Genomic DNA, 24945 nt, shown 5'->3' on the forward strand with positions numbered 1-24945 from the left:
TGAAACTGGAAAGTGCAACCGATAGCTATTGGTTATATTCGAGCTAATGCAACTGATCACCTTATTGGTTGCAGCTGTCAAGTTTTACAAAAGTTCGTTTATAAAACGTGAAAAATGCAACCAAATAGAGGGCATGTTGGTTGTTTTTTCCAAGTTGTGTAAAAGATTTTCCATCAAACTTTTATAGTGTAATCCCGGCCTTCGTGAAATTTGAACGATCATGCTCATGAGATTTTAGCTTTTAAGAAATATTTTAAAAACGTTAAAAGGAAAGAGCAATCTCCGATTCCTGGAAATTACATTTGTTCTATGTCAATTTCATTTATGGCGCAGAATATGTTTGCAGATCATTTATATTTTTCTACCTAGTGTAAAAGTTGATTTAGAATTTTCCTGATTGCGCAAACATTATGCTTTTGTTTTGGTCTAATACAATGAGGGGGAAAAGATCCCATCTCGAGTTCATTAAGTGAAGAAGGAAATGCATAGAAATGTGCAGTTGCTGACTTAAAGCATTGTGTATTCTGATGATCACTTGTCCTTAATGATGTCATAACGCCAAACTCACCACCTTGTAAGTTGTGCAAGATATTGTTTTTCAATTCATTATAATAGGTTCGTTTTTATCTATGGTTTTCAAATTGAAGTCCGTGATATCCTTGTGATGCGTATCGTTAATACATAAGTCAGCCAAGAGATGTCTCGTCTATACTTTCGTAAATCATCTTCAGTGGATCATATCTAATTGCAGTTGAGTGATTTCTGCGATTTTTTATTAGTTTTTATAGCTTCAATATAACGTGATTGCAAATGATGAATTGTATTCTGCTGATTTAACTGGTTTATTCAATGAAAATCCATTTCGGTTCCATAAAATTTAAAGACCTTCCAAATGCTTCAATGGCGTTACTAAATCAAAAATTTCAATTTTCATAATTCTGATTAGTATGTTTTTTCACGAAATTTCAAAGCAAATTCGGCATGTTTACAAAAATGTATTTGAAGGGGCAAAAAAAGAAACTGATGCATGACTGATTCTTCAGCTCCCTGTCTTTGTTTGCGGCATCTTAAGCATTAGTAGTCATGTTTTTCCAAAATAATGGGAACTAACTGACCCCTACATAGTATTTTATCTAAAAAATCATTGAGCATCCAACTTTTGAATCTTAGTTTTATTTACAAGATTCGTAACTTATGGGTTTTTTCAAACACTGTACAATTATTTATTTGACAAAACATCACAAAACAAAGACAAAAAAACCTAAAGAAAACTACAAAACATACACTATTTGACCCAAAGGGATAATCCTTCCACGGATCATAAACAGTAACACAAATGGGACAATTTTCTTGGCAACCTTGACAGTGTACAAAAACAATAATACTCAATAAAAAATGCACAATAAACAATAACACATTAAAAAATACTCAGTAAACAATAATACTAAATATACAAATTAACTTTTTCTGACGAATACTACTTTTTAAATGCCCCGAAACAGAATATGCCGAAATCTGCGACCTGCAGAACAATCTGGAAAAATTTTAAGAAAAATGTGTGGAAGCTGTTGTCTATTAATACCATTAAACTCATTGTATAATGAGCAAATTGCTGCAGATTTCAATGCTGGGCCATCAACAAATGTCAGCGTGCGAACCATTCAACGAAACATCGATATGGGCTTTCGGAGCCGAAGGCCCACTCGTGTACCATTGATGACTGCACGACACAAAGCTTTACGCCTCGCCTGGGCCCGACAACAATGACATTGGACTGTGGAGGACTGGAAACACGTTGCCTGGTCTGACGAGTCTCGGTTCCAATTGCTTCGAGCTGATGGACGTGTACGGGTATGGAGACTACCAATCTCGTGAATCCATGGACCCTACATGTCAACAGGGGACTGTTCAAGCTGGTGGAGGCTCTGTGATGGTATGGGGCGTGTGCAGTTGGCGTGACATGGGACCATAGACTTAAAATATAAATAGACCGCGCACGCTATTCATAAAACTTGTCGAACGTGAAGAAAAGATGAGCAGTATTTTCGGGGAAAGAACAGGTTCTGCGCTATTACATTTGGCGCGTTTTCGCAGAAGCTAGGATGTTGCTGTAACGAAATTTGACTCAATTCGATCAAGTTGATGAAAACTTTCCTTCATTTTTTCAATGAATTTCACTCATTTTTATGTGAAATATTTAGGGAGTATCAGATTTGAAAAAATAAATTCTATAAAATAAACAAATATTGGAAAACGGAATTTTTTTATTTTCCATTAAGGGATAATTCTTAATAATTTCTTAACACATGGGTTTTTAAATTTTTATTGAATATATAATATTTGAAGGAAGTGAATATAAACAGTATAAATTTCATGAAATAAATTTTTTTGGCACAGTTTTTAATAGCTTTCTAAATATCTATACACACACAGGAAACAAAATATTGTATACAACAAATATATAATGTTTATGTTACTGTAAATTTGATAAATCCGTAGTGCGCGTTATCTTCAAAAATTATGCACAATAGTTGGTAAATATATGCATAATTACCAATATTTTTAGTAAGTTTGATGAATTTCGTAGCATTTATCACTTTTTACGAATGAATCGAATAATTCTCAAAATGAAGTTAGTAAGTTTGATGAATATGGAAAAAATCCATGCTGAAATATCACTTTATTTCAACAACTTCGTTCTGCCCGTATGAGATGCGTGCACTACACATATTTCGCCATAAAAATTAAATTAATAATAAATGCGAAGATAGAGATTTTTTTTCATCGGCTTAGTTCATGTTGGCTTTTGCTGTATTTATCAGCATATGCAAACATAACCGTTACGAAGAGGGGTAAAAATACTATTATTTTTAGAGGTTGTTATGCATTTTTATGCAAAACTGCAATTGTCTAGAGGGGGGGGGGGAAGTTTTCCTCACATTCTATTTAAATAGAATATTTTTCATAAATTTATCCTTCTGAAAAGCATATTTTCTTCCAAGTTGAGCAAAACTCGAATGAACTCACCAGCTCGCCAAATCTCGCCAAATCTTGCGGAGACGTATATTTCAGTTAAAACTTCATAAAACTCACAATTTCAATCATTTATTGCCAAAAATTCTATTAAAACATTTAATAATGATTCATGACATTTGAATTTTACCAAAACTTGGAACTTTAATTGAATTAAATCCAAAATGGAGTCGTTAAAAACTGAGATTACGTCAGAAATCCATTGCATCGTCAATTTAATATTCCAATTTTTAATTTATAAGAAGGGAAATAAGCAAAAAAGTATTCCTTTGTGAAAGGATAATGTTCCTCCTTTCCTAAACCGTTCCGAACATCCGAAAGCTGCACACGTGGTGACCATTCTAATGAAAAATAAGACAGCACTTGGAGATCGTCATACGAACAGCCATAAGGAAAGCATTGCCAGCGAGATTCCCTGACCAGCCTTTCGACTGGAGTCACGTGACTCCGGATCTTTGCTTCACATTGTAACCCCTCGCGCGCACTCTATAGTATTATTACTCTGTGCATGGGACCCCTGATACGTCTAGATACGACTCTGACAGGTACGTAAGCATCCTGTCTGATCACCTGCACCCATTCATGTCCATTGTGCATTCCGACGGACTTGGACAATTTCAGCAGGACAATGCGACACCCCACACGTCCAGAATTGCTACAAAGTGACTCCAGGAACACTCTTCTGACTTTAGACACTTCCGCTGGCCACCAAAATCTCCAGACATGAACATTATTGAACATATCTGGGATGCCATGCAACGTGCTGTTCAGAAGAGATCTCCACCCCCTCTTACTCCTACGGATTTATAGACAGCCCTGCAGGATTCATGGTGTCAATTACCTCCAGCACTACTTCAGACATTAGTCGAGTTCATGGCACATCGTGTTGCGGCACTTCTGCGTGCTCGCGGAGGCCCTACAGGATATTAGGCAGGTGTACCAGTTTTTTTTGGCTCTTCAGTGTACTATATGTGGAAATACCCATGCATAAAACACTTCTCTCAAACTATTATGCGCAATAATAGATTTTAGTTCAAATACTAAACTCGTAATTGCTCTTAGTTTATTGATAATTAAATTAGTGTGATCTTTCCATTTCAAGTTGGACGAGATTAATAAATTATAAATATCTTGGATTAGTTCTCTTAAATTCTTACTTCTGGGCAAAACTGAAATGGTGCTCAAGAAAGTAACCATGTTTCTCTCGCGAAACTCGCACTCCTTCACGTCGCTCTATTGCGCCTTTTTCAAGTCCCCCACCCCCATAAAATAGGTCTTTGTCCGATTCACAATAGGAAAAGCTGATCGTCACGCTGATGTGATGATAGACTGACATTTGCTGCGTTTTCTTTTTAATTGGGTGCGTATCGTGTATATATAGTTTCAACCGGAATTTAAAATACAACTCAATAGCTGAAAGTCATGAAATTAAATTCTCGAAAAAGGATCTGCGGAAAATAATTTTTTTCCTTCCTTCCAAAGGCGAGGGAGGATATAATCCGCAAAAATTCACTGAATCCTATTCGAATAGTTTTTCCCTTATCATCTTGATAAGATAATTTGTGTTCGAAAAGTGCCAAGATAAACTGCTTACGTACCGTTTTTGATCAATGAAATATCGTCGAGTACGTTTCTTGAGGGTGCATTGAGAAAAAAAAAAGGTGTGTAGAAATACGTTATCTGTATTTGCAGTTTGCAAACAGCATGAAATTGATATGGTTTCGGTTGGAATCTTGCCAAAAAATAAAAACGAAACTTTTTAAGTTTTCAAATCTCTACAGATTGTATTCTTAAAGTTTTCCAAAATCTTCATAGCAAAAACTTGTAACCTACCTTCATGACCTTCTCTGAGAATATTCTCGAACTTGTTATTTATGAGGTGATTATATCAAAATTTTTGTTTTTAAAATGTTTCAGGAATGAAAAATGAATTATATTTCATAATAAAACAATTAGTAATTTTTTATAAGATATTCTCCAATTTCTACATTCACGAGAATATTCTCGCCTCGCATCTTCAAGTACGGTTTAGGAGTACGGGTTTAGGTATTACGAATGCAAGAAACCCCCGATTCATAATAATTGTAATATGGAACCGGTCCCGTACTATGGATGGGTCAATTCTCAACCGGGTGTACGACCGCATTCAAGTGCCTTGTCCCCTTCCCCCATGAGGTATCCTTCCTTCTCTGCTTGTACTCAGTGAAACGTAGCGGGACACACCTCCAGTGCCATCCGATTCGTCGATACGGAACGCCTGATAGTATGACGTCATATAGCGCGAGTTCTAGGTTGTTTTTTTTTTTTTGAGTTGGCGCGAATCGGCTTCGCTCTTTTTGCTCTAGGTAATTTTCGGGACGTTGGCGCACTCTCCCCCCCCCCCTTCCTCCGTTTCACCAGTTTTTATTTCGAGAAAGTTCCACGTCATTTTTTTCGGCTTTTCCCCCTGTGAAGATACGTCTAAAAATAATTACCACAAATTGCATCGTCTGGCTTTTCTGATTCCTCCCCCCCCCCCAAAAAAAAAATCGGCGTTTCTCAACCTATGGTCCGTGGGCCACTTCTGGTCATGAGACAGGTGCTCCGCATTAAGACTTCACAATTTTATTTTAATTGAATGAAAAATTACTGAATCGTAGTAACTTTAATAATATGGGTTTAAAAAAGAAAGGTCTTCATAACTCGAGGTGACCATATTTGATCAAGAAAAAAATCCGGAAATTACGATTTTAAATACGGGATATCGCTAATTGTCACCCAAAAGGGAAATTAAAATTATTGCCATCACAAATAAACAAAAATTTATATCCCAAAAAAAAAAAGGTTCATCCTGCTTACGGTGACCATATTTCATTAGGAAAAATACGGGAAATTGGTTCGTGAATAGGAAAAATTCCGAGACAGCGCAAAAAGTTTCCTCACATCGGAAAAATCAATAATTATTACTAAAACTGCATCAATGGGTGGAAAAGAAAAAAATTCATTGGAAATCGCAATGAATTGCTCTGTAGTTCACTGGAAAAAGGTCGAACGTGCGAGACAAATATGTGAGATGAATATTTGTAGCCGTAATTTTCAAAAAAAAATTTGTTATGGAAATTGTTTTCATTCACAATTTTAGTAAAATTTAAAAATTGAAACAAACTTTGCTGAATGAATAGAAGTAATGGGGGTAGAAAAAAAGTTGTTGTACAAAACTAAAGAAAAGGAGTACCGGAAAATACGGGTCATGTGACCACCCTATTCAGGCTATAAGTGGTCTGTGAAATTGTTTCAATGATTTTTGTGAATACTGGTCCTTATTTACTCTCCTTGGGTTCAGAAAGTTTGAGAAATGCTACTCTATATAAATCCTCTATACTAATTTTGAAAAAATATTTATTGGCTCTTGAATCAGAAGCTTGCATCTGTCCAGTACATCAATCACCCAAGTTAGGGTCACACATGTGTATATGTTACATTTATTTATTGTAACTTTATATATTGTTCATTCACAGTTAACTAGCATAAAAACTTAATTTTTGGAATCATTGGGGAGGAGGGTGTTCTTGGTGAAAACCAAAATTTAACTCTCGGCTATCAACAGGGCTTCCCTTATCGCTGTCTGGTGTGAAAATTCTAGTTGTAGCCCTGGTCAGTAACAAAAATGTACTCTGTAGCCCGGAGTGAATAGTAATTTTAATGTCTCCCAACCTTGATTCTGGATGAACAAAGGGTGAATTTGGATCACTGGGAATCGAACACGTTTGTCTTCCCCCCTAGTTGTAGTGGATTAAAGTCGGTCGAGGCTCCGGGCGTTAAAAAAATATTGGGCCCCAAATTAGAAAAAGGTGTGAAGTTTGTTTTTCGGGGCCCTTTAGAAGTTGGGGACCTGGGTGCTCGCCCGGTGTGCCCGCCATTAAATCTGCCTCTGGCTCCTCAGCATAGTCCCTCTGAGGAATAAGCTTCAATCATTTTTTACACATACAAATTTTTATATTCTGGTAGTTGAAGCTCATCCACCTTGTTTCAAAATGATAATTTGAAAAAAAATTACATGGGCTGGTACACTAAAGTTTGGCACACTCCGCACTTTCCAACCCTTTTCACTCAACAGTAGTAACTTGTAATCCAGTGGGAGTCTGAGATTGAGTTCAATGCTTACATTTAGTTAAATTGTCCAGACTTCTGGATGCTTCGTGGAATGAAGTCTGATTTCACACATGAGCCGTAGCACACATATATGGGACCGCAACTGGGGGGGGGGAGTAGGTCTGGTGCCCCAGGCACTCAATCAGAGGTAAATACAACCATCCTTTTTAAACTGCTACGACATTATATGGAGGTGCAGACTTATTGGTTTGCCCCAGCTAATGAAGTTCATAGTTGCGACCCTGCATACATATATATATATATATATACATATTTTTTTCTTTTCTTGCGTTTCATTTATTTCATTCTTGAATAATCTTGCATTTTTGACAGGAGTGAGGAATTTGGATTGAAGGCATATTGTTATGTCTGAGGGGGTGCTTGATGTGATGATATAGACTATTTCCTAAACATTCTCATTAAATATTTTTTCTTTACTCTTTTTAACCTTTTATAGTGGATCCCGGTTATAACGTTTTTTAAAAAAGCCTGGAGTATATTGCTTGAAGATGCGACCAAAAAAACGTAAGCGGGAAAATACCTTAAATGGGAAATCTTAATGAGAGTTAGAGTTGGGACCATGAAAAAATAAGTCGTACTAAGTGGGAAAATGTTATAAGCGGGAACGTTATAAGCGAGATCGACTTTATATACATTTAAATTGTTCCCATTTCATAGGCAGTTGATTCTTGTATGTAATTACAAAGCCAGAAACAGCTTAGGGATAGAATACCAGTTTGCTTCTTTACTTACAAGAAATGATTTCATAGCACTGCAGTGTTATTGGTCTGATTGTGTTTATAAAATTAACAAAAATCAACTTATTACTTTTAAAATAAGACAGGATTGATACAATTTTTTGACTGTTTAACCAAAAAAAAAAATTTTAATCAAATTTCTGATGTTATTTTTGAATAGGCCTATAAACTATTTACAACAAGTGTTGGCTTCCAAGGAATGGCCGCATCTTCAAGCAATATACTCCAGGCTTTTTCAAATGATAATACATTCAAACTGTATAAAGTTAGTTTTATTAAGTTCAATAATCTCAATGCCACTGCTTCCTATGTCATTCCTCCATTAAACAATACTACTGTCTCACTGTTCGATTTTGCGTTCCCCAGAAGTCGCTTGTTGCTCAAGCGCTAAGTCACGATACATCTCTTCCTTTTCAGTGGCTGTTCAATAGCTTCCTACACTAGTATTGTTATACATATATACATTGTATTCATATACATATTCATACATATATACATTGTATTGTTTATAATTTGTGTTAATTGCATTTTTAATTGGGTTGCTCTATTTTTGAAATATATGACAACCATATTTTTATGGGCATCTTTTTATCAGCCACCTCGTTGGGCATTTTGTCTGTTGTGGCGTTGTATTTGTATTATATTGGTCCACAGTATTGTATACATAGTATTGGTAACTATAAAATATTAAATGTTATGAAAATTTCTTATTTCATTCATCTATCTATTTGCCAAATATATAAATAAAGTAATAGATAAAGAATTGAGGGCACACTTGTTGGAAACAATTCAATATGCTGTGAAGTCCTGAAATTTCTTTGCTTTAATCTTGTTGCTTTTAGAAAATCTGTTCTTTTTGGTTGGTCACTGATTTCCGAACTGCATAGTTTCAATCTTCATACTCCTGTTTGCCAACCTCAAATTACAGAAAAATCTCTTAAAGGTTTTTTTTTTTTGCTTGTAAATGGTAGTCCACACTGGAGCTGATGATTCATGATTATGATAGCTGCTGCTCACAGTGGAGACAATAAATTTTGGTATACTGTTCTGAAACCTTCATTGAAGAGTATGAATTTGTCTTGCAACAAGACTCTTATTAGAATTGAAAGGTACATGTGAAAACATGAGAATCAGACCTCCAGCTATTCTTGCTGGCCAATACAATAAAAAAGATGCAAAAGTGCTGGACACACTTGTTTATGTATGATCTAAGAAATCATTCCCTGATCCTACTCACTGACTTATTATTCATGTTAATCTTGTTATCTGTGTGAAAATAGAATAGTACATACATGGAAACAAAAGAAGCTAAAAGATTTATTTCATGCATCATGTTTCTTTTTGATCATCAGATGTTTCATATCTCATCAGTTTATATTTTCATGTTTTCTACAAAAAATATGGTGACTGTATAACTCATGTTTTTAATTGTTTGTTATATATGACACTGGGTGAGCGAGTTATTTGGCTTTGTCATGAATGTTGAGGGATTTCAGTAATTTTTGCAACGTGTGTGTGAATAACGAAACAAATATTTTTCCATGCTATTCTGCAATAAAAAATTAGACTAGCTCTATTGGAGAATATATTAAAATTCTTGTATTTTTTCAATAAATGCTTTAGTTTCTTCATTACACAATTTTCTTCATGTTAATCTTGTTATCTGTGTGAAAATATATAGAATAGTACATACATGGAAACAAAAAAGCTAAAAGATTTCATGCATCACGTTTCTATTTGATCAAACCGTCAGATGTTTCATATCTCATCATTTAAATCATGTTATGCTCATGTGTGAGAGCTAATTTAGACCAGAGTCTAAAGTTTACAGCCAATTCCTAAGAACTTCACAGAGAAATTGCTCTGTGTGGGAAATCTTCTGAGGTATTAGCTATATGTTCATGTGGTCATCTTTCTGCCATTTCTTCCTCAAATGGCAGTTGTATCTTTGTCGGGAGAAATTCTGACAAGAATTGAGCAGGTATCATACTCATAAAGTTTCTGAACATTGTCTGGTAAATACATCAACCTGGACTTCCACATCTGCTTCGTTTTTTAAAAAAAATTTGTTATAGCATATTTCTACATACAGGGTGCATAGCAAATGGGTATGCAGTGCCGTCTTAATGCCTGAGCCCACCCAGGCATGGCCCGGGGGCCTCAGAAGAAGGAGACGTATTTGAATTTTTTGAGAATTTGCTATATAAAGCCTCAGAAAAATCACTTGGCCCATAGTGCTCTTAAGACGGTCCTGGAGGTATGGCAATTTAATAGCGAACCGTTGATCCTAGAGGTATACTTCTAATTAGCAAAATTTTCCAAACAGCGTGTGGTACTCAGATTTGTCATTCATGCAAGAGGTTTTGTATAGTTATTAAAAGAAAAAAAAATAAGTTTTTTTACTGTCCCCGTGTGCCCCAAAACCCAATTAGAAAATTGTTGCCTTATACCTCCTGGCACCAACAAAGAAAATTCCATGTTTCTAAGTGGAATATTCACTGAGGTATTCAAATTTGAAAAATGGAGGAAAGCTAGGAAAAAATAAAGCTGGGTAAAAAATAAGCTGTTTTACTCGCATTTTTAGTTCTGTTTTTCCCTCCATTGTTCGAATTCGAGTATCTAGTGAATGTTGCACTTAGAAAAATGGAATTTTTTTTGTGGGCATCAGGAGAGATGGCAACAACTTTCTAATTGGGTTTTGGGCTCATGGACTGTATGAAAAGTTTTTTTCTTTTAATAACTATATAACCCCTTGCAACATGAATGACATATCTGAGTACCACTCACTATTTGGAAACTTTTCTAATTAGAAGTATACCTCTAAGATCAATGGTTCACCAGTAAAATGCCATTCCCCTGTTTGCTATACACCCTGTATAATCTGTGGATTATGTGTTCTAAAAACAAATTTCTTGGTGCGGATTATACACTGTTGCACATTATCTTTTTTAAGAGGTTGAAATCGAAATAAACATTTTTTTTTAATTTTGTAAAAAAATTATGGTGTACAAATGGGAATAAAAAAAAAATTGTCTTTTCTACAAAAATCATGACAACCACTCCCATTCGTTAATACAGTTAAACCTGTTTTTAATGGAACCCGTATTAAGTTGAAACGAGTCTTCAACTGAAAAAATTCTTGGTCCACTGCCAAATGTACATTAAAAAAAACTGGATTAAACACAACCTGTCTAAAATGAAAATAATAAGAAAAATTTTAGCCTCTTAATGGAAAGTTTCACATAAACACTTCAACTGTTTCACTACCAAGGGATCATACAAAAAAGTTAGTGCTCCATTGAAATTTTTTATGCAAAATCTTTGCTTTCTAATGTTATACTTCACCCACTTTTAGATTAGCAAAAACTGTTTCCATACTTGATGCTGCAGTTATAAAAAGCCATATGTATTGGAGCAGTTGCTTTCTGAAATTTGAAATTTTTTTTTTGGAAAAGCAGGCTTTTCTAAGGGAGAAATCAGCATAAGGGTTGGATTTCTTCAAATGATATACAGGACTTTCAAAACTGTATGCAATCTGTTTCCATGATCGCAGTGCTGAGAGGGCCAGAATTAAAGGGAGGCAAAGGGGACAATTGTCCATTGTGGCAAATTTTAGTTTGAAACTAAAACACTGTTATAAAAATTACAAATATAATTATAATTTAATACATTGTGAATTTTATAATTTACAGTGAGTATAAAGTTTAAATAAAATCATTAAACTCTACAGTGGTTGGAGCATCAAAATCATGCCCCCCCCTCACAAAAATCTTAGTTACAGACCTGGTGCTGAGGTTTACATAAACATAGACAACGTGCAAAACTGAACCGCACAAGATATTGACAACCTCATCAAAAATTTTCGAGAAAGTCAAATGAATATAAATGTCAACAATTGGAAAGAACAGTGTGGGTTGAAGCTTTACATAAAGACGCTGTGAAAATCGAAATATTTAGTAATTTTTTAGAGTAAATAATGTACACACACACACACACACACACATTACTTTATTTTGTCTGTATTTAAATTATTTACTGTATTCTGGATTTTGTCTTTTACTTCAATTACATACGAAATCATTATACAGTTTTACCCATTCTGTGAATTGAACCTTTTCAAGTGGAAACCTGTATTTAACGGAAAAAAACCCATTCCCCCCCCCCTTGGGATTATGTTTAAGACAAGTTTTACTGTATTTCATTATTAGAGAATTAAATTTGCTATGGCAATTATGTCGCTGTAGACTATATAGTGCCATTTTTTTCTCAACGTAGTAAAATTTCCATCTGTAGACTACATTTTTCTTTTGTCCATAAGAATTGGATAATCAATTTTGGTATTCATTATCGTTCAACATTTGGATTTTTAAGCCCTTTTATTTTTCTTTGCTCATGTATTTATTCAATTTCATTTTATTTTCATCTGCAGAGGCTAGAACTTGTTCACAAACTGAATTTCATTGTGGTAATGGCAAGTGCATTCCAGGACGGTGGCAATGTGATAACGAAGATGATTGTGGTGACAATACAGATGAAGATTCAGATGTTTGTCGTGAGTTTTTCTTTGTTCAACTCCGTGTTGTTGTTTTTTTGTTAAATTTGTGCTGCATTCAGAAAAATTGATTACGTGAATCAAATACAAATGATGTCGCAATCATTTCCTGCAAAAAAATTCTAGACTTCTAGACAGTACAGAATGTTTTAAAACAGCATTTCTGGTCTGTAAACCAGAAGTGGTCTTCAACAATGGCATAGGTAGTCTGCAGGGAGACTTGATAAAAGTTATTCGCCCATTGTAATTGATATTAGCAATATCCATATGGGTTCAGATAAAATCATACTTTCCTACTTGGGTTCACCATACATCAAAGAAAATTTCGATCTTAAATACGGGATATCATCAAATTTTTCCAAAAATTGCAATTTATTGCTTTAAATGCAATTTGCTAATTACTGCTAAAATTGCTGAATAGTGGAGAAATAATGGGCTGCTACAAATCGCAGGAAAAAAGAATGCATTTCGCGGAAAAAAATATCCAAATGATCTGACGACAATATTTCATTAATAAAAATAAAACTTGTTAACTGGGATCTCAAATAATGATCCATAAAATATCGGACATCAACAGTTGTCATCAAAAACATTAACAGAAATAGGCACAATCACCAATTGTAATTACATTTTTAAAAATTTGATGATAAAACGTCGAACCTGAGAAATAAGTGAGATGAATATTACTTATAATATTTGCCATGACTATTGTCATATAATTTATATTATGAAAACACTGAGTATGTACCGGGTGTTTCACGAAGGACCCCTAACTTTGAAAATAAATAACTCGGAAACAGTGATAGATAGAAGCATAAAACCAGTGGTATGTTTATTTTTTAAAAATCGTAAGAATCTGAGAAAGAAACCTCAAGATTTTAGTTACAAATTACATCAATAGATGGCACTGCAGATCCCTATAGAGCTCAGACGTGTCAAAGATTTTGCCATTGAAACGTGACCGCTATTAGCGTATAGTGAAAGAAATTCTGGAAGTGATGTATTCCATGGAGGAACGTTTGTTTATTGTGTTGGAGTACCACCAATTAAATCACAGCCCTACTGCCACAAAGAGAAGTTTTCAAACGCAATTTCAGGTCCAAAAAGGCCCAAATGGGGAGTATAATTCATGAGCTATTCAAAATATTTCAACGGACAGGCAACGTGGCCGATGCATTAGTCGGAAATGTGGGTGCCACCCACTCCATCGTTACACCTGAAAATGCAACGACACTTGCTGCAGTTATTGAGCATCACCCGAATAAATCTGTCCGCAGACTTGCAGCTGAATCTGGAATCGCGTCACCCAGCACGTACAGAATCCTACGGAAGACATTACACATGTTTCCATACAAGATTCAATGCCCGTATGTCATACTAGTTTGAGCTGAACGACGAGAGGATTTCGCTGAGATGCTCAACATGATTGATGGTTGTTCTGGTTTCAATGTCGTCTGAATATGGTTTACAGATGAGGCGCATTTTCATCTGGATGGTGTCTATGACAGACACAATTGGCAATTTTCGGGTATCAAAAACCCACATTTGTCTCGTGCACAACTACTCCATTGCCCAAAACTTAGTTTGGGCTGCAATTTCCTGCAAAGGCATTATTAGGTCCTTGTGAGAAATGGTGATGACTGACCGGTATATTATGCTTTTGAAACAATTTTTCGCCACTCAACAAGCATTGGGTGATTGACCAGGCACGCCATGGTTCATGCAAGATGGGGCTCACCCACACCGTACACAAGCCGTTTTTGACTTTCTGGACGAATACTTTGATGATAGTTATTGCGTTGAACTATTCTACAGTTAAGGAAAAAAGCATGGACTAACCTCCGTATTCACCTGACCTCACCCCCTTCGACTACTTTCTGTGGGGCACTCTGAAGGACATTGTTTACAGCAACAATCCTCTAACATTTGATGAGCTGGAGGAAGCTATTTGTCAAGCTTGTGTGTCGATTTCCGGTGACACACATAGGCAGAGATAGACTTGGAAGTCGGGGGGGGGGCACGATGATGATGTCAATTCCAATTCATATATACCTTAGATCAGTCGATTCCATCTTTGACACTGGGGGCAATGCCCCCACACCCCCTGTATCTCCGCCCCTGGTGACACTCTACAAATAGTGACAATTTCATTCTTCGTTTGCGACGTGTGTTGTGTGAAAGGTACACATTTTTAATCGCTTTTGATGTGAGTGAAACGAGGGCTGCTTGCATTACCCACTATGTATAGCCTACTTATGGCAATGCTGCCCACAGCGTCATTTATTTGCACAATTAGTAACTAAAAGTTTGAGGTTTCTGTATCAGATTCTTATGGTTTTTTAATACACATACCACGGGTTTCATGCTTCTATCTATCACTTTTTTTTTTCTTTTTTTTAAGTTAGGGGTCCTTCATGAAACACCCGGTATTTACGGCTTTAGTAAATATAATAAATTCAAATAAGCATCGTGGAAAAATAGGACAAATGTATAAAAAAATGAAAATTAAAGGAATGTCCCATAATACTGGGCACAAGTGGTCCGTCAAATTGTTTCAGACATTTTACTGGTCCTTGTCTTCAGAAAGGTTGAGAAAAACTGTTTTAAAATATGTAGTACTGGGCTATCATTTGTTTTGGTTGGCCTCTCATAAATTTTATTTTTAAAGTAACAGAGTTGCCACTCTAAAATTTTATTCAGCTGTAGCTTTTAATCTTTTTTACTCAATTTTATACTTCTACATTTTTGTAACACGATCTTCCTTAGACCATAAATTATTTACTAACTGTCTACAGCCCTAGTCCATCTTTACTGTGTAGTTTACTATTTTACCTACAAAAAAGACAGGTGCGTGGAAATTGTCTTTGTGGAGCTTAACAAGCTTTGTGTGTATGTGAATCTAATGCATGTTATGTGTTTGGGTCTGCTATTTGGGAAATGGATAATGTTAGAATATTTTTGTGGGTGAATCTAAAAAGTTGTGAGCTTGATTGCTTTCTGTGAAGGAGATCCTTTAGTTATGGCTGATAATTTCCATGTTTGCCATTTAATTATGCTACATGATTTATTTCTATTAGTTCCTACTTGAATATAAAGTGAAGTCTATGCTTGCCCACACAAAAATCAACTTTTCGAAGTATACATTCTTAAAAAAATATCAATTTACTCAGATTGAATTAGATTGAATAAACAGTAGATTAAAGAGTATTAATATAGCATTGAATGAATACAACATCAATTATTCAATTCAACCCCTCGCCCTGCATACACTCTTACATACAGATGACTAAGACTTATCTGAAATAATTAACGTTAAAAAGTGTGTGTGACACATTCTAATTCTTGCATTGATGACTTTTTTGTGAGTGCATTCAAGTAAAATTTTTATGGTTACAGAGCATAAAACTTGTGAGCCAAATCAGTTTGCTTGCAAGTCTCCTCCTGGTGTTTGTATTCCAATCACATGGCATTGCGATGGCTCTGAAGACTGTGAAGATGGTTCAGATGAAAAAGATGAATGCAGTAAGTTTTCTATAGGATTAAGAGATCAGTTTTTTGAGAATTTAATCAATTATGATTTTGTGCAGTAGTTTACAATGCAAAGCCCCTCTTCTAAATGTCTCTTTAACCCTAGGATCAATGGTGATATTATCTATTTAAAAAAGAAAATTTGCCAAAATGTCCCCAAACTGAAATTCAATAACTCCTCTTTCTCTTAGAAATAAGATCTCGGTCTCCACACATAACCTTAAAGATCTTGTCTCCCACTGAAAAACAAATTACCTAACTAACTTCTTGCCCCAATACCTTAAAACTAACCCCTCTAAATTATGGAATTTTCTTTGCCCTAAATCAGCTAACCCTTCTTCCCTTAAAATTGATAACATTGACCTGACTTCTCACCTTGATATCGCCATAGAATTTAATTGAGCTTTTTCTTCTGTTTTTTCCTTTGACCCCACTCCCTCTCAGTACCCCTTTTCCGATTCATTATTAAATTCTTGTCCTATCATCTTCACTAAAGTAGGCCTCATGAATCTTTTAAAAAAATTGAAACACTAACTTGTCATCTAACTTGTCCTCTGACTAGAAAATTAATAAGATTATCCCAATTCATAAATAGAGTTCTTTGTCAAATCCCCTTAATATCAGACCAGTGGCTCACTACATGCTGCAAACTTTTTGAGCACAAAGTTGCCAGGGAAATCTGCTTACACCTTGATGCAATAAACTTCTTTTTTCCCTAATCAGCACGGCTTTCGATCATCTTTATCAGTAACTATCCAATTAGCTCTTTCCATACAGATTTATCAAGCAGTATCGACAAAAATGTCCAAACAGATATAATTTTCTTGGATTTCTCTAAAGCTTTTGACAGGGTGCCCCACAATAAACTTCTACTTAAACTCCAAAACCTTGGCCTATGATGTTCAACTGCTTAAATGGGTGGAAGCCTTCCTTACAAACCGCAGTCAGTTTGTGTTGTTCAAGGAGCAGAACTCCCTATTTCTCCAAGTCAAGTCTGGCATGCTCTAAGGTTTGGTTCTCTCACCATTATTGTTTTTGATTTATATAAATGTTCCTAAATCCATCAATTATCATATCAGAATCTTTGCAGATGAGTACGTCATCTACCAAACAGTGCACAACGAATCCAACCAAGCATCTCTCCAAAACAATTTCAACATTATTTCGGAATCATGCTTGTCCTGGCAATTATCCTTTAATTCTTCATAAACTGTTTTTATGAAACGTACTTGCAAAAGACTTCCCCTCGATTCTTCTTACACTATCAACAACTCCTTAATTACCGAAGTTTATAATTATAAATATCTGGGTGTAATTATTTCTGCCATCCTCCGTTGGAATCTCTGTTGATTAAGTCTTTCATAAGTGTCTTCAAAAATTTTTTTCTTTGTCGGTCCAACTCCACCATCACCTTAGACATCTCTGCTTCCAAACCTACATCCTTCCTGTACTCTCATATGCCTGTGAAATCTGGGGCCCCATACTCACTCAAACATAGACAAATTAGAATCTATTCAAAATAAATCTGCCAGCTTCATTTTAAACTGTTGGTCATCCTCCATCTCCGTTACTGAACTCAAGCATCAACTCAATATTCATCCGCTTTTCACTCGTAGACATATTTCTCAATTAACTTTCCTTTTCAAAATCGTTCATGGCTGTTTTCATATCAATTTTTCCAATTTTTTTAACTCCAGCTTCATACTTTTCCAATAGAATTAACCATTCCCATAAATTGAAACCCATCTTTGCATCCACTGATTGTTTCAAATTTAGTTTCTTTCCTCGAACAATAACCGATTAGAACAACCTCCCACCAAACATTTTTGATTGTACAAAAGTTCCTGATTTCCTTTGTAACATCAACCGTCTCTTCTGTCAAACTTTACCACCGCATTTCCTTGTATAGGCCTTGGCCAAGCAATATTGAATGAATAAATAAGTAAATTGATTGTGATGTGCCTTTTTTGTAATAAAGTGTTGAAGGTTATTTTCTATCATATAGCCATACCTTGGCTAACAAATTTCTTTTGTCATTTTTCAGACTTGGCCAATTATTACTAAAATTACTGTTAGTTGAGCCCGTTGTATTTATGTTCACTTCCTGAAATAAATGCATCGGTTCTTACTGTTTATAATAGAATTTGTCTTCAAATTTTGGGCAGCATCAAGAAAAAATGAAATGATTTTCTTTAAAAAAGATTCAGTGCAATTTTATCGAAAATTTCTTGCGACACTCTTGACCAACATTATTGCACTATGGGTTGCCCAGGTACACAGTTATGAGAATCACTGATTTAAGAAAATGGTACTTCTCTGGTCGATCTTTTTAATAAATTTTCTATGAATTGCTGTTTTATTTCTCAAAGGTTAGTTTGCTGAGAGGTTGAGTGGTGGAAGATATGTGAAAATTTTGAAGTATAATTTTTTTTTAAATTTCAGAACAGGTCACTTGCTCAGACAAAGAATTCACTTGTGATAATAATAAATGTATAACCAAAAGATGGCGGTGTGATTTAGACAACGATTGTGGTGACAGAAGTGATGAAGCCAATTGTCGTGAGTATAATGTCTATTCAGCATTTTTGTGTGTAATTGATTTTGTATTTTCTTTGAATATTTATTTGAAAATTATATTTTCAATTAAATTTTATGCATAGCAGGAATGGCATTTAATAATTCATAATTTGGAAGGCATAAGGGCGCGGTAGCCCAGTTCGATAAGATACTCTCCTAAAGTACCGAAGGATGTTTAGAGGTGTCACGAGTTTGATACCTGTTCCGTCCTTGTCAGAAAACTTTCTGACATAGGGCTACAACAGAAATTACAACATGACTGTAGAAAAAATTGCTACCGCAGGGAGTCCCCCATCAAGGGGTTAGCACACAAATCTCTCAATGATTATAAAAATACAAGCCTGTTACTCGGAATCGGCAATAAATTGTAAGTCCCGGTCTAATTAGCCCTTGTGTGTAGAAAATGAGAGTGATGCAACAAAAATGATCAATGGAAGGCATAAGAAGGTGCACACACAATTTGTCTGTATTTTAGCCAAATCTGTGCAACGTAAAACATACAAATTCAATAGTCATAACAGGCAAATTATCCAAATAGGCATCTGATAGAAATATAAATTTGACATTACAGATATATTGATGTTAATTATAAATGTAGTAAGGTGATATATTTTAAGATCCAGACAATTTTACCCACCTTTGGTCTTCAAGTGATGCTCTAAACAGTGTTTCTTAAAAATTGGCAATATCACCTCCTGGGGCAATAGGTTCAGGGGGCAGTAGAAGCTTTGGGTATAACATTGACTTGAGTTTGTGAGAGAAATTTCTGAAGAAGAGGCATTGGATGGGTTCCTCTTTAAAATGTGAATTGATATATCTGAACATTATACATTTTTCTTTTCAGCTAATGTCACATGTGCAGCTACCGAATTCACATGTGGCACTGGAAAATGCATTCCAGAGCGATGGCGATGTGATGGATCAGCAGATTGCACAGATGAATCTGATGAAAGAGATTGTCCTGCTAGTGGATCTTTATCATCTGTTTGTAATCCTGGAGAATTTATGTGCTCAAATAGAAAAGATTGTATACACTTGACATGGCAGTGTGATGGAGACAAGGATTGTCCTGATGGGTCAGATGAAATGAATTGTAGGTTCAAGTGTTAAAGTATTTTGGAGCTATTAGAAAGTTAAAAAAAACTTATTTTTTTTAACATTTTAACTATTAGAAAGATTAGATTTGAAAGGTTTATAAGTAGAAAAAATTATTTTTCTTTCATGAAAGCACCTAATTTTTTCCCCTGAACGTGTGAGATTCCAATCTCAGTTTACAAAAATCGCATTTATTTCAGCACTTATGCCATAAATTTAGATTTTTAAATTGCCTATTTTTAAGGAAGAATGAAATTTAATTTTTTTTTTCATTTTAATGTTTATATGGACATGGGTAAGTCAAGAAAACATACAGGAAGTTTTTTTCCATGAATTTCATGGTTGATATCTGTAAACTAAAGTATCAGAAGGGGAAATAACAAAGAAAAAAAAAATTAAGAGAATCAATTTAAATCTTAACCGAGCTGTCCAATTAATTTCTCCCTTTTCCCCCTTTTTTAAAAGTTTGAAGCTAATAAAATGAATTTTCCTGATTAAAATTTTTTATGAATACATTTAAACTACTACTTCACCAAACACCAACTCTGGCCATATCGCAATTTACTGCCATTAATGAGTTGGGTTGGAAATGAAGGTACCATGGTGGTTGCCTCAAGCTCATTAGGGGAAATACCCTGTCGATATTTATCCCCAGATTCGAACCTGGGACAGTGATGGAAACCTTCACGGTGATAGACAAGCATCTTAATACCATGCCACTTGGGCACTATTAATACATTTAAACTGACTTCCTCATGTTCTTGACTGTTTTTTAAAATCAAGAAAAGTTGTGATAATTGAAATAATTACTAATTAGTTTTTGAAAATTGAAATAATTCAATTAAAAATAGCACGACGGCAAATGCGGTCGTAACCACCTGACTTTTTAATTCAGCAGGTAAAAGGTTAACTAAGAAATAACATTCATAGTAATGCATAATCTAATGTCTAATAATTGGGTTTGACATCATGGACAATTATTGTACAGTATGTTTCTTGTAGAATTGATTCAGGCCTGTATAATTTAACTGTTGCTTATGATACTTGAATTTAAGGCCTGAGAATTTTTTTATAAAATCTTGAGTTGGGGCATACTATACTCGTCTGTTAAAAAACTTGAACATAGAAGGAACAGAGCTATAACTTTTTTTTCAATGTATACCTAGTAAAGTAGGCAATGCTAATCATTTCTGCATTTAAACCTCATTGGTACCGTAATTTAACACCACAACATAACACCATTTTCTCGTTATCATAACTTCTGTATTCAAGTTATTCACAAATTTTTTTTTTGCTGATACTGCCTGTAGAAATATCAAACATTAATATTAAACATTTTTTATTACTTATGTAGCTCAAATATGGATTTTTTTAAAAATTAAATTTTGGACCATAGTTGTGTTATGAAGTCCCAACTATAGTCCATCAAATATTTTGTTATAAATCGCTTACGAACCATAGTTGAGAGAATGCACTACAACTATATCAAACAATGTTCAATAGTTTTTAATAAAAAAACAGATTTGCAGAAGACGGGCAAATTACTTGTACATATTAATTTATTTTAATACAACCACTTACAAAAAAAAATACAATTTTAATCGAAACACAATCAATGAACATTCATTAAATCATCAAAACAAAAATGAAATACTTTCTGTTTACATTACCAAGATTTATGGGTTTTTTTGCTTAACCCCATGTGTTCTTAAACTCAGGCATATGGAAAAGTTCCTTTGTGGTGCTTTGTTGCTTTTGTTTTTGTATTGATTGTTTAATATCCTTTTTAGGATAAAAAAAAGTCTTCATTTTCTGGCCACTTGCATAGGTTGTCAGATCTTGTCACGCATTTTACATTAGCTCCATTTGCTTCCATTGTCACAACTTGCCCAGGCGCTCATGGTTTATTGGGTCCTCAAAGGACTCATCAGTGTTTGACAAGTTCAATGAAGTATCAGAAACCAATCCATGGCTTTACTTTACGAGAAACCATTTTTTTTCCCGAGCAAATTGCAATTTGAAAAGTAGATAGCAAGTTAAGTTTTTCAGTCTCTTCGGCTCCCCATTAAAAAGTCTCACCACAGAGAGCAACAGGCCTACAACGATTAATTATTCAATCATTACACTTCACTCGTATTTAGAAAAACTGGTGGCAGATGGCAGCACTACACATAACAAGCATTACACAGAAACAAACTTTACGTCAGGTTTCACTACACGTACACACACATTCCCGCATGTACCAATTCGGTAGAGGTTCCGCAGAGGAATATGACTGAGGTACATGTGTGGTTTAGTAGTAGTAGTAGTCTCTTCGGCTGAAATACTTCCACCTGGCTCTACATCAAGCTTCTTTCTCCTCTTTACGAATGTCTCTTAGCCTACTGCTTGTTTTCTCGTCATTTCAATAAGTTTTATAAAGGAGTCTGAAACAGCACTTCCATCTGGGCCTGTGGCATTAAGATCAGAATATGATGGCAGATGTTCTAGGACTTTGGTTGCATGGAAAGATGCCAGTCTTCCTGAACCCAGCTTGTAGATTGTCTTGTGACATGGGAAGAACTTTATTCCACAGCTTATTTAATAATGAAGAAAATACATTTTTAGGGACTGTTGGCATGCTTCTTCCATATGGTTCATTTTCCACTCGTCAAGTGTTTTCCTCCAGTGGCATTTCAATGGCCGAAAATAAGCTAGGTCGAGAGGTTGCATAAGGGGGGTCGCATTTGGAAAGGAAGTGCTATGAGCGCAATGTTCTTGACAAGTTTTCAGAACCCCTTAAGCTAATATGAGAACTGAGTTGGGCAATAGTTTTATTTGATGACGTAAAGACTCACTAAGAAGGGGTTTTCTAAATTTGACCCCTAAAGAGGGGGATCAAAAGGGGTTTCAAAGGTAACATAGAGGAATTGTGCCGAGTCAAAACCGCTGAAGCTATCATCATGAAATTGGGTCAGAAGTTTAGCCCTGTCAGCCCCACCCTTGTGGGGGGTTCAAAGGTTTTGTGGAGCAATCATTACTGAGCCGAAATTGATGAAGCCATAAATATGAATTTAGTCAGCTGGTATCTACATTATAAAATATAATACTAAGACAGATTTCTGAGATTTCAACTCCCAAGGGGGTCATGAGGGGTTCAAATGTTATACGGGGGAATCATGGATTAATTTTCAGGTTACCAAATCCACAGGTAACAGCTAGTGGTCCATAAAAATGGTTAGACCATAGTTGAAAGTACTATTTTCTATTGTTTTTCCTATAAATATTTTTATACATATGCTGCTGTAAAAATGTTTTTGAAACATGTAAATAATAAATTACCTGTAATATAGAACATAATAGTGCAGAACAGCTTGTTGTAACCTGTAGCCTAGAAAGTTTGCAGCTGACAAGATAACGTGCAAAACATAACCCCCAACTAACAGCTGTTTTGCGAGAAAGTATCGGACAGATGGCGTTCTAACCACATCTTAAATATTACCCTATCTTATGCTCTGCTTTAGTGTTTAAATAGGCCACTAGATATTAGCATTTCGATTATTGATGTTTTAGTGAGCATGGGTGTTTGGACCATAGTTGTGTGAAATTATGGTACGAGTTCTGAAGCTTTGTAAATAAAGAGCTTGGTATTTACCTATGTTTTTCAACAATATAAATACTATGGGCCCATGATGCTGGAATATGCTGCCTGCCGCTTTAAGAGAAATTAATAGCCTACACATGTTTAAAACCCGTCTAAAAATCTATTTAACACAACAGCCATCTGAGATTTAGTATATTTCTTCCTTTTTCCTCATAATAGCATCAATTTATGTTGTTGTTTTCCAGACTTTTTCATTTTGTTTTTGCCAACCCTTATCAACCACGGAGCTCGTCAGGGCATTTCTATGCCCTTTTCTTCGTGACTGTACATGTACAGTTTTTTTTTGTTATATTGTTCAATGCTCTCACCTGTATCAATAATCATACAAGTTTTATAATGCACTGTAATATTCATGTACGGAAATAAATTGAAATTGGATTAAAATTGTTATTGAAGGGAGTGGTAGCCCCAAGGACCACAATATACTATACTTGAACTTGGCCATTTAGTGGATTTTATCTAACAATGATTTTGGTTTTATAAATTATACATAATTTCATGCACAAATCTAGTCAAGACTATATTTAATTTATTGAACAATCTGGAAATCATATTCAATATGGCCTTTTTTAAATTTTCATTAGGCACAAATAAGTGTCGCCCAGATCAGTTTCAATGTAAAAATTTGCACTGTATTCCTGGACAATTACAATGTAATGGCATGGCTGAGTGTTTGGATGGCTCTGATGAAGAAGATTGTGATAGTAAGTTTTAGTCACATTTTTGTATGCATAGACACAGTAAAAAAATTGAAATTCAAAACACAATTTATGATTTTTAGACTTTAAGATATAAAAATGAATGTAGTTTTTTTTTTAAAGTGGTTTTTACTTTTCTTTTATTCAGAACTCCATTCCTCCAAATGTGATCTCCTAACTCACTTTGACTGTGGAAACAATCACTGCATTCCTTTCAACCTTGTTTGCAATAATAAAAATGATTGTGGAGACCATGAAGATGAACCTCATGATAAATGTAGTAAGTGATTCTTCCCCGTAGGATTTCATTTCATGCACTTTTGACATCAATTGAAAATGTCAATCTACTTTTAAAGTTTTTCATTCTGATAAAAAAAATTTGGTATTCGTTTATTTTAGGTTATTCCAATACAGTGTTAAACCTCAATTTACCAGTAAAGTTTACTGGTGCAGACAGAACTCCATTGAAATATTGGGTTTTTCAGGGTTTGTAGTGACCTGGAAAGTCTAGAAAATAAAGTCAGGGAAATGAGAGATGGCTAGGGAAAGTCACGGAAAATGTTAAATATTTGGCGAGACAAGAGAATGTGCAAATTTTGGGCAAAAGTCAGGGAAAAATTCTGATTGGAAAAACAAACTTGGGAAATATTAATATTTTGAATTATATTTCTTCTCTTCAAGAGTTTTGGTCAGGGAAATGATCAAGAAGATTTTGCTGGGAACCCTGTGTTTGTTCCTAAAAGTGGTTGATTTCAGTGATTCAGTAGTCAATTAGTAGTCTCCAAACAATGTTTTAAAGGAGAGAAAATGTTCTTTTTCCTCTTTAAATGAATAGATAATCTTGAAGTTTTATTAATAAAGCTTAATCCTTAATTGGTTTTTCATTTTAAAATCAGTTTTCTATGCTTCAAGGTATGAATTTCATCTGTG

General features: G+C 34.9%; 1 protein-coding gene across 2 annotated transcripts in view; it reads left to right on the top strand.

Annotated features, from left to right (window-relative positions):
* Positions 1 to 24945, top strand: part of LOC149065500 (low-density lipoprotein receptor-like) — a 64599-nt gene that overhangs the window by 15730 nt on the left and 23924 nt on the right. For both annotated transcript variants that reach the window (XM_089253758.1, XM_089253757.1), the window contains exons 3-8: positions 12352 to 12474; positions 15871 to 15996; positions 18445 to 18561; positions 19424 to 19672; positions 23902 to 24021; positions 24164 to 24295. In XM_089253758.1, coding sequence (XP_089109884.1) covers positions 12352 to 12474; positions 15871 to 15996; positions 18445 to 18561; positions 19424 to 19672; positions 23902 to 24021; positions 24164 to 24295 — 867 coding nt within the window. The remainder of the gene's footprint in view (positions 1 to 12351; positions 12475 to 15870; positions 15997 to 18444; positions 18562 to 19423; positions 19673 to 23901; positions 24022 to 24163; positions 24296 to 24945) is intronic.

The sequence above is a fragment of the Pholcus phalangioides genome, unplaced genomic scaffold (assembly GCF_987345545.1).
Source record: "Pholcus phalangioides strain wild (caught in Gottingen) unplaced genomic scaffold, Ppha-v1.0 ptg000039l_1, whole genome shotgun sequence".
Classification (NCBI taxonomy): domain Eukaryota; kingdom Metazoa; phylum Arthropoda; class Arachnida; order Araneae; family Pholcidae; genus Pholcus; species Pholcus phalangioides.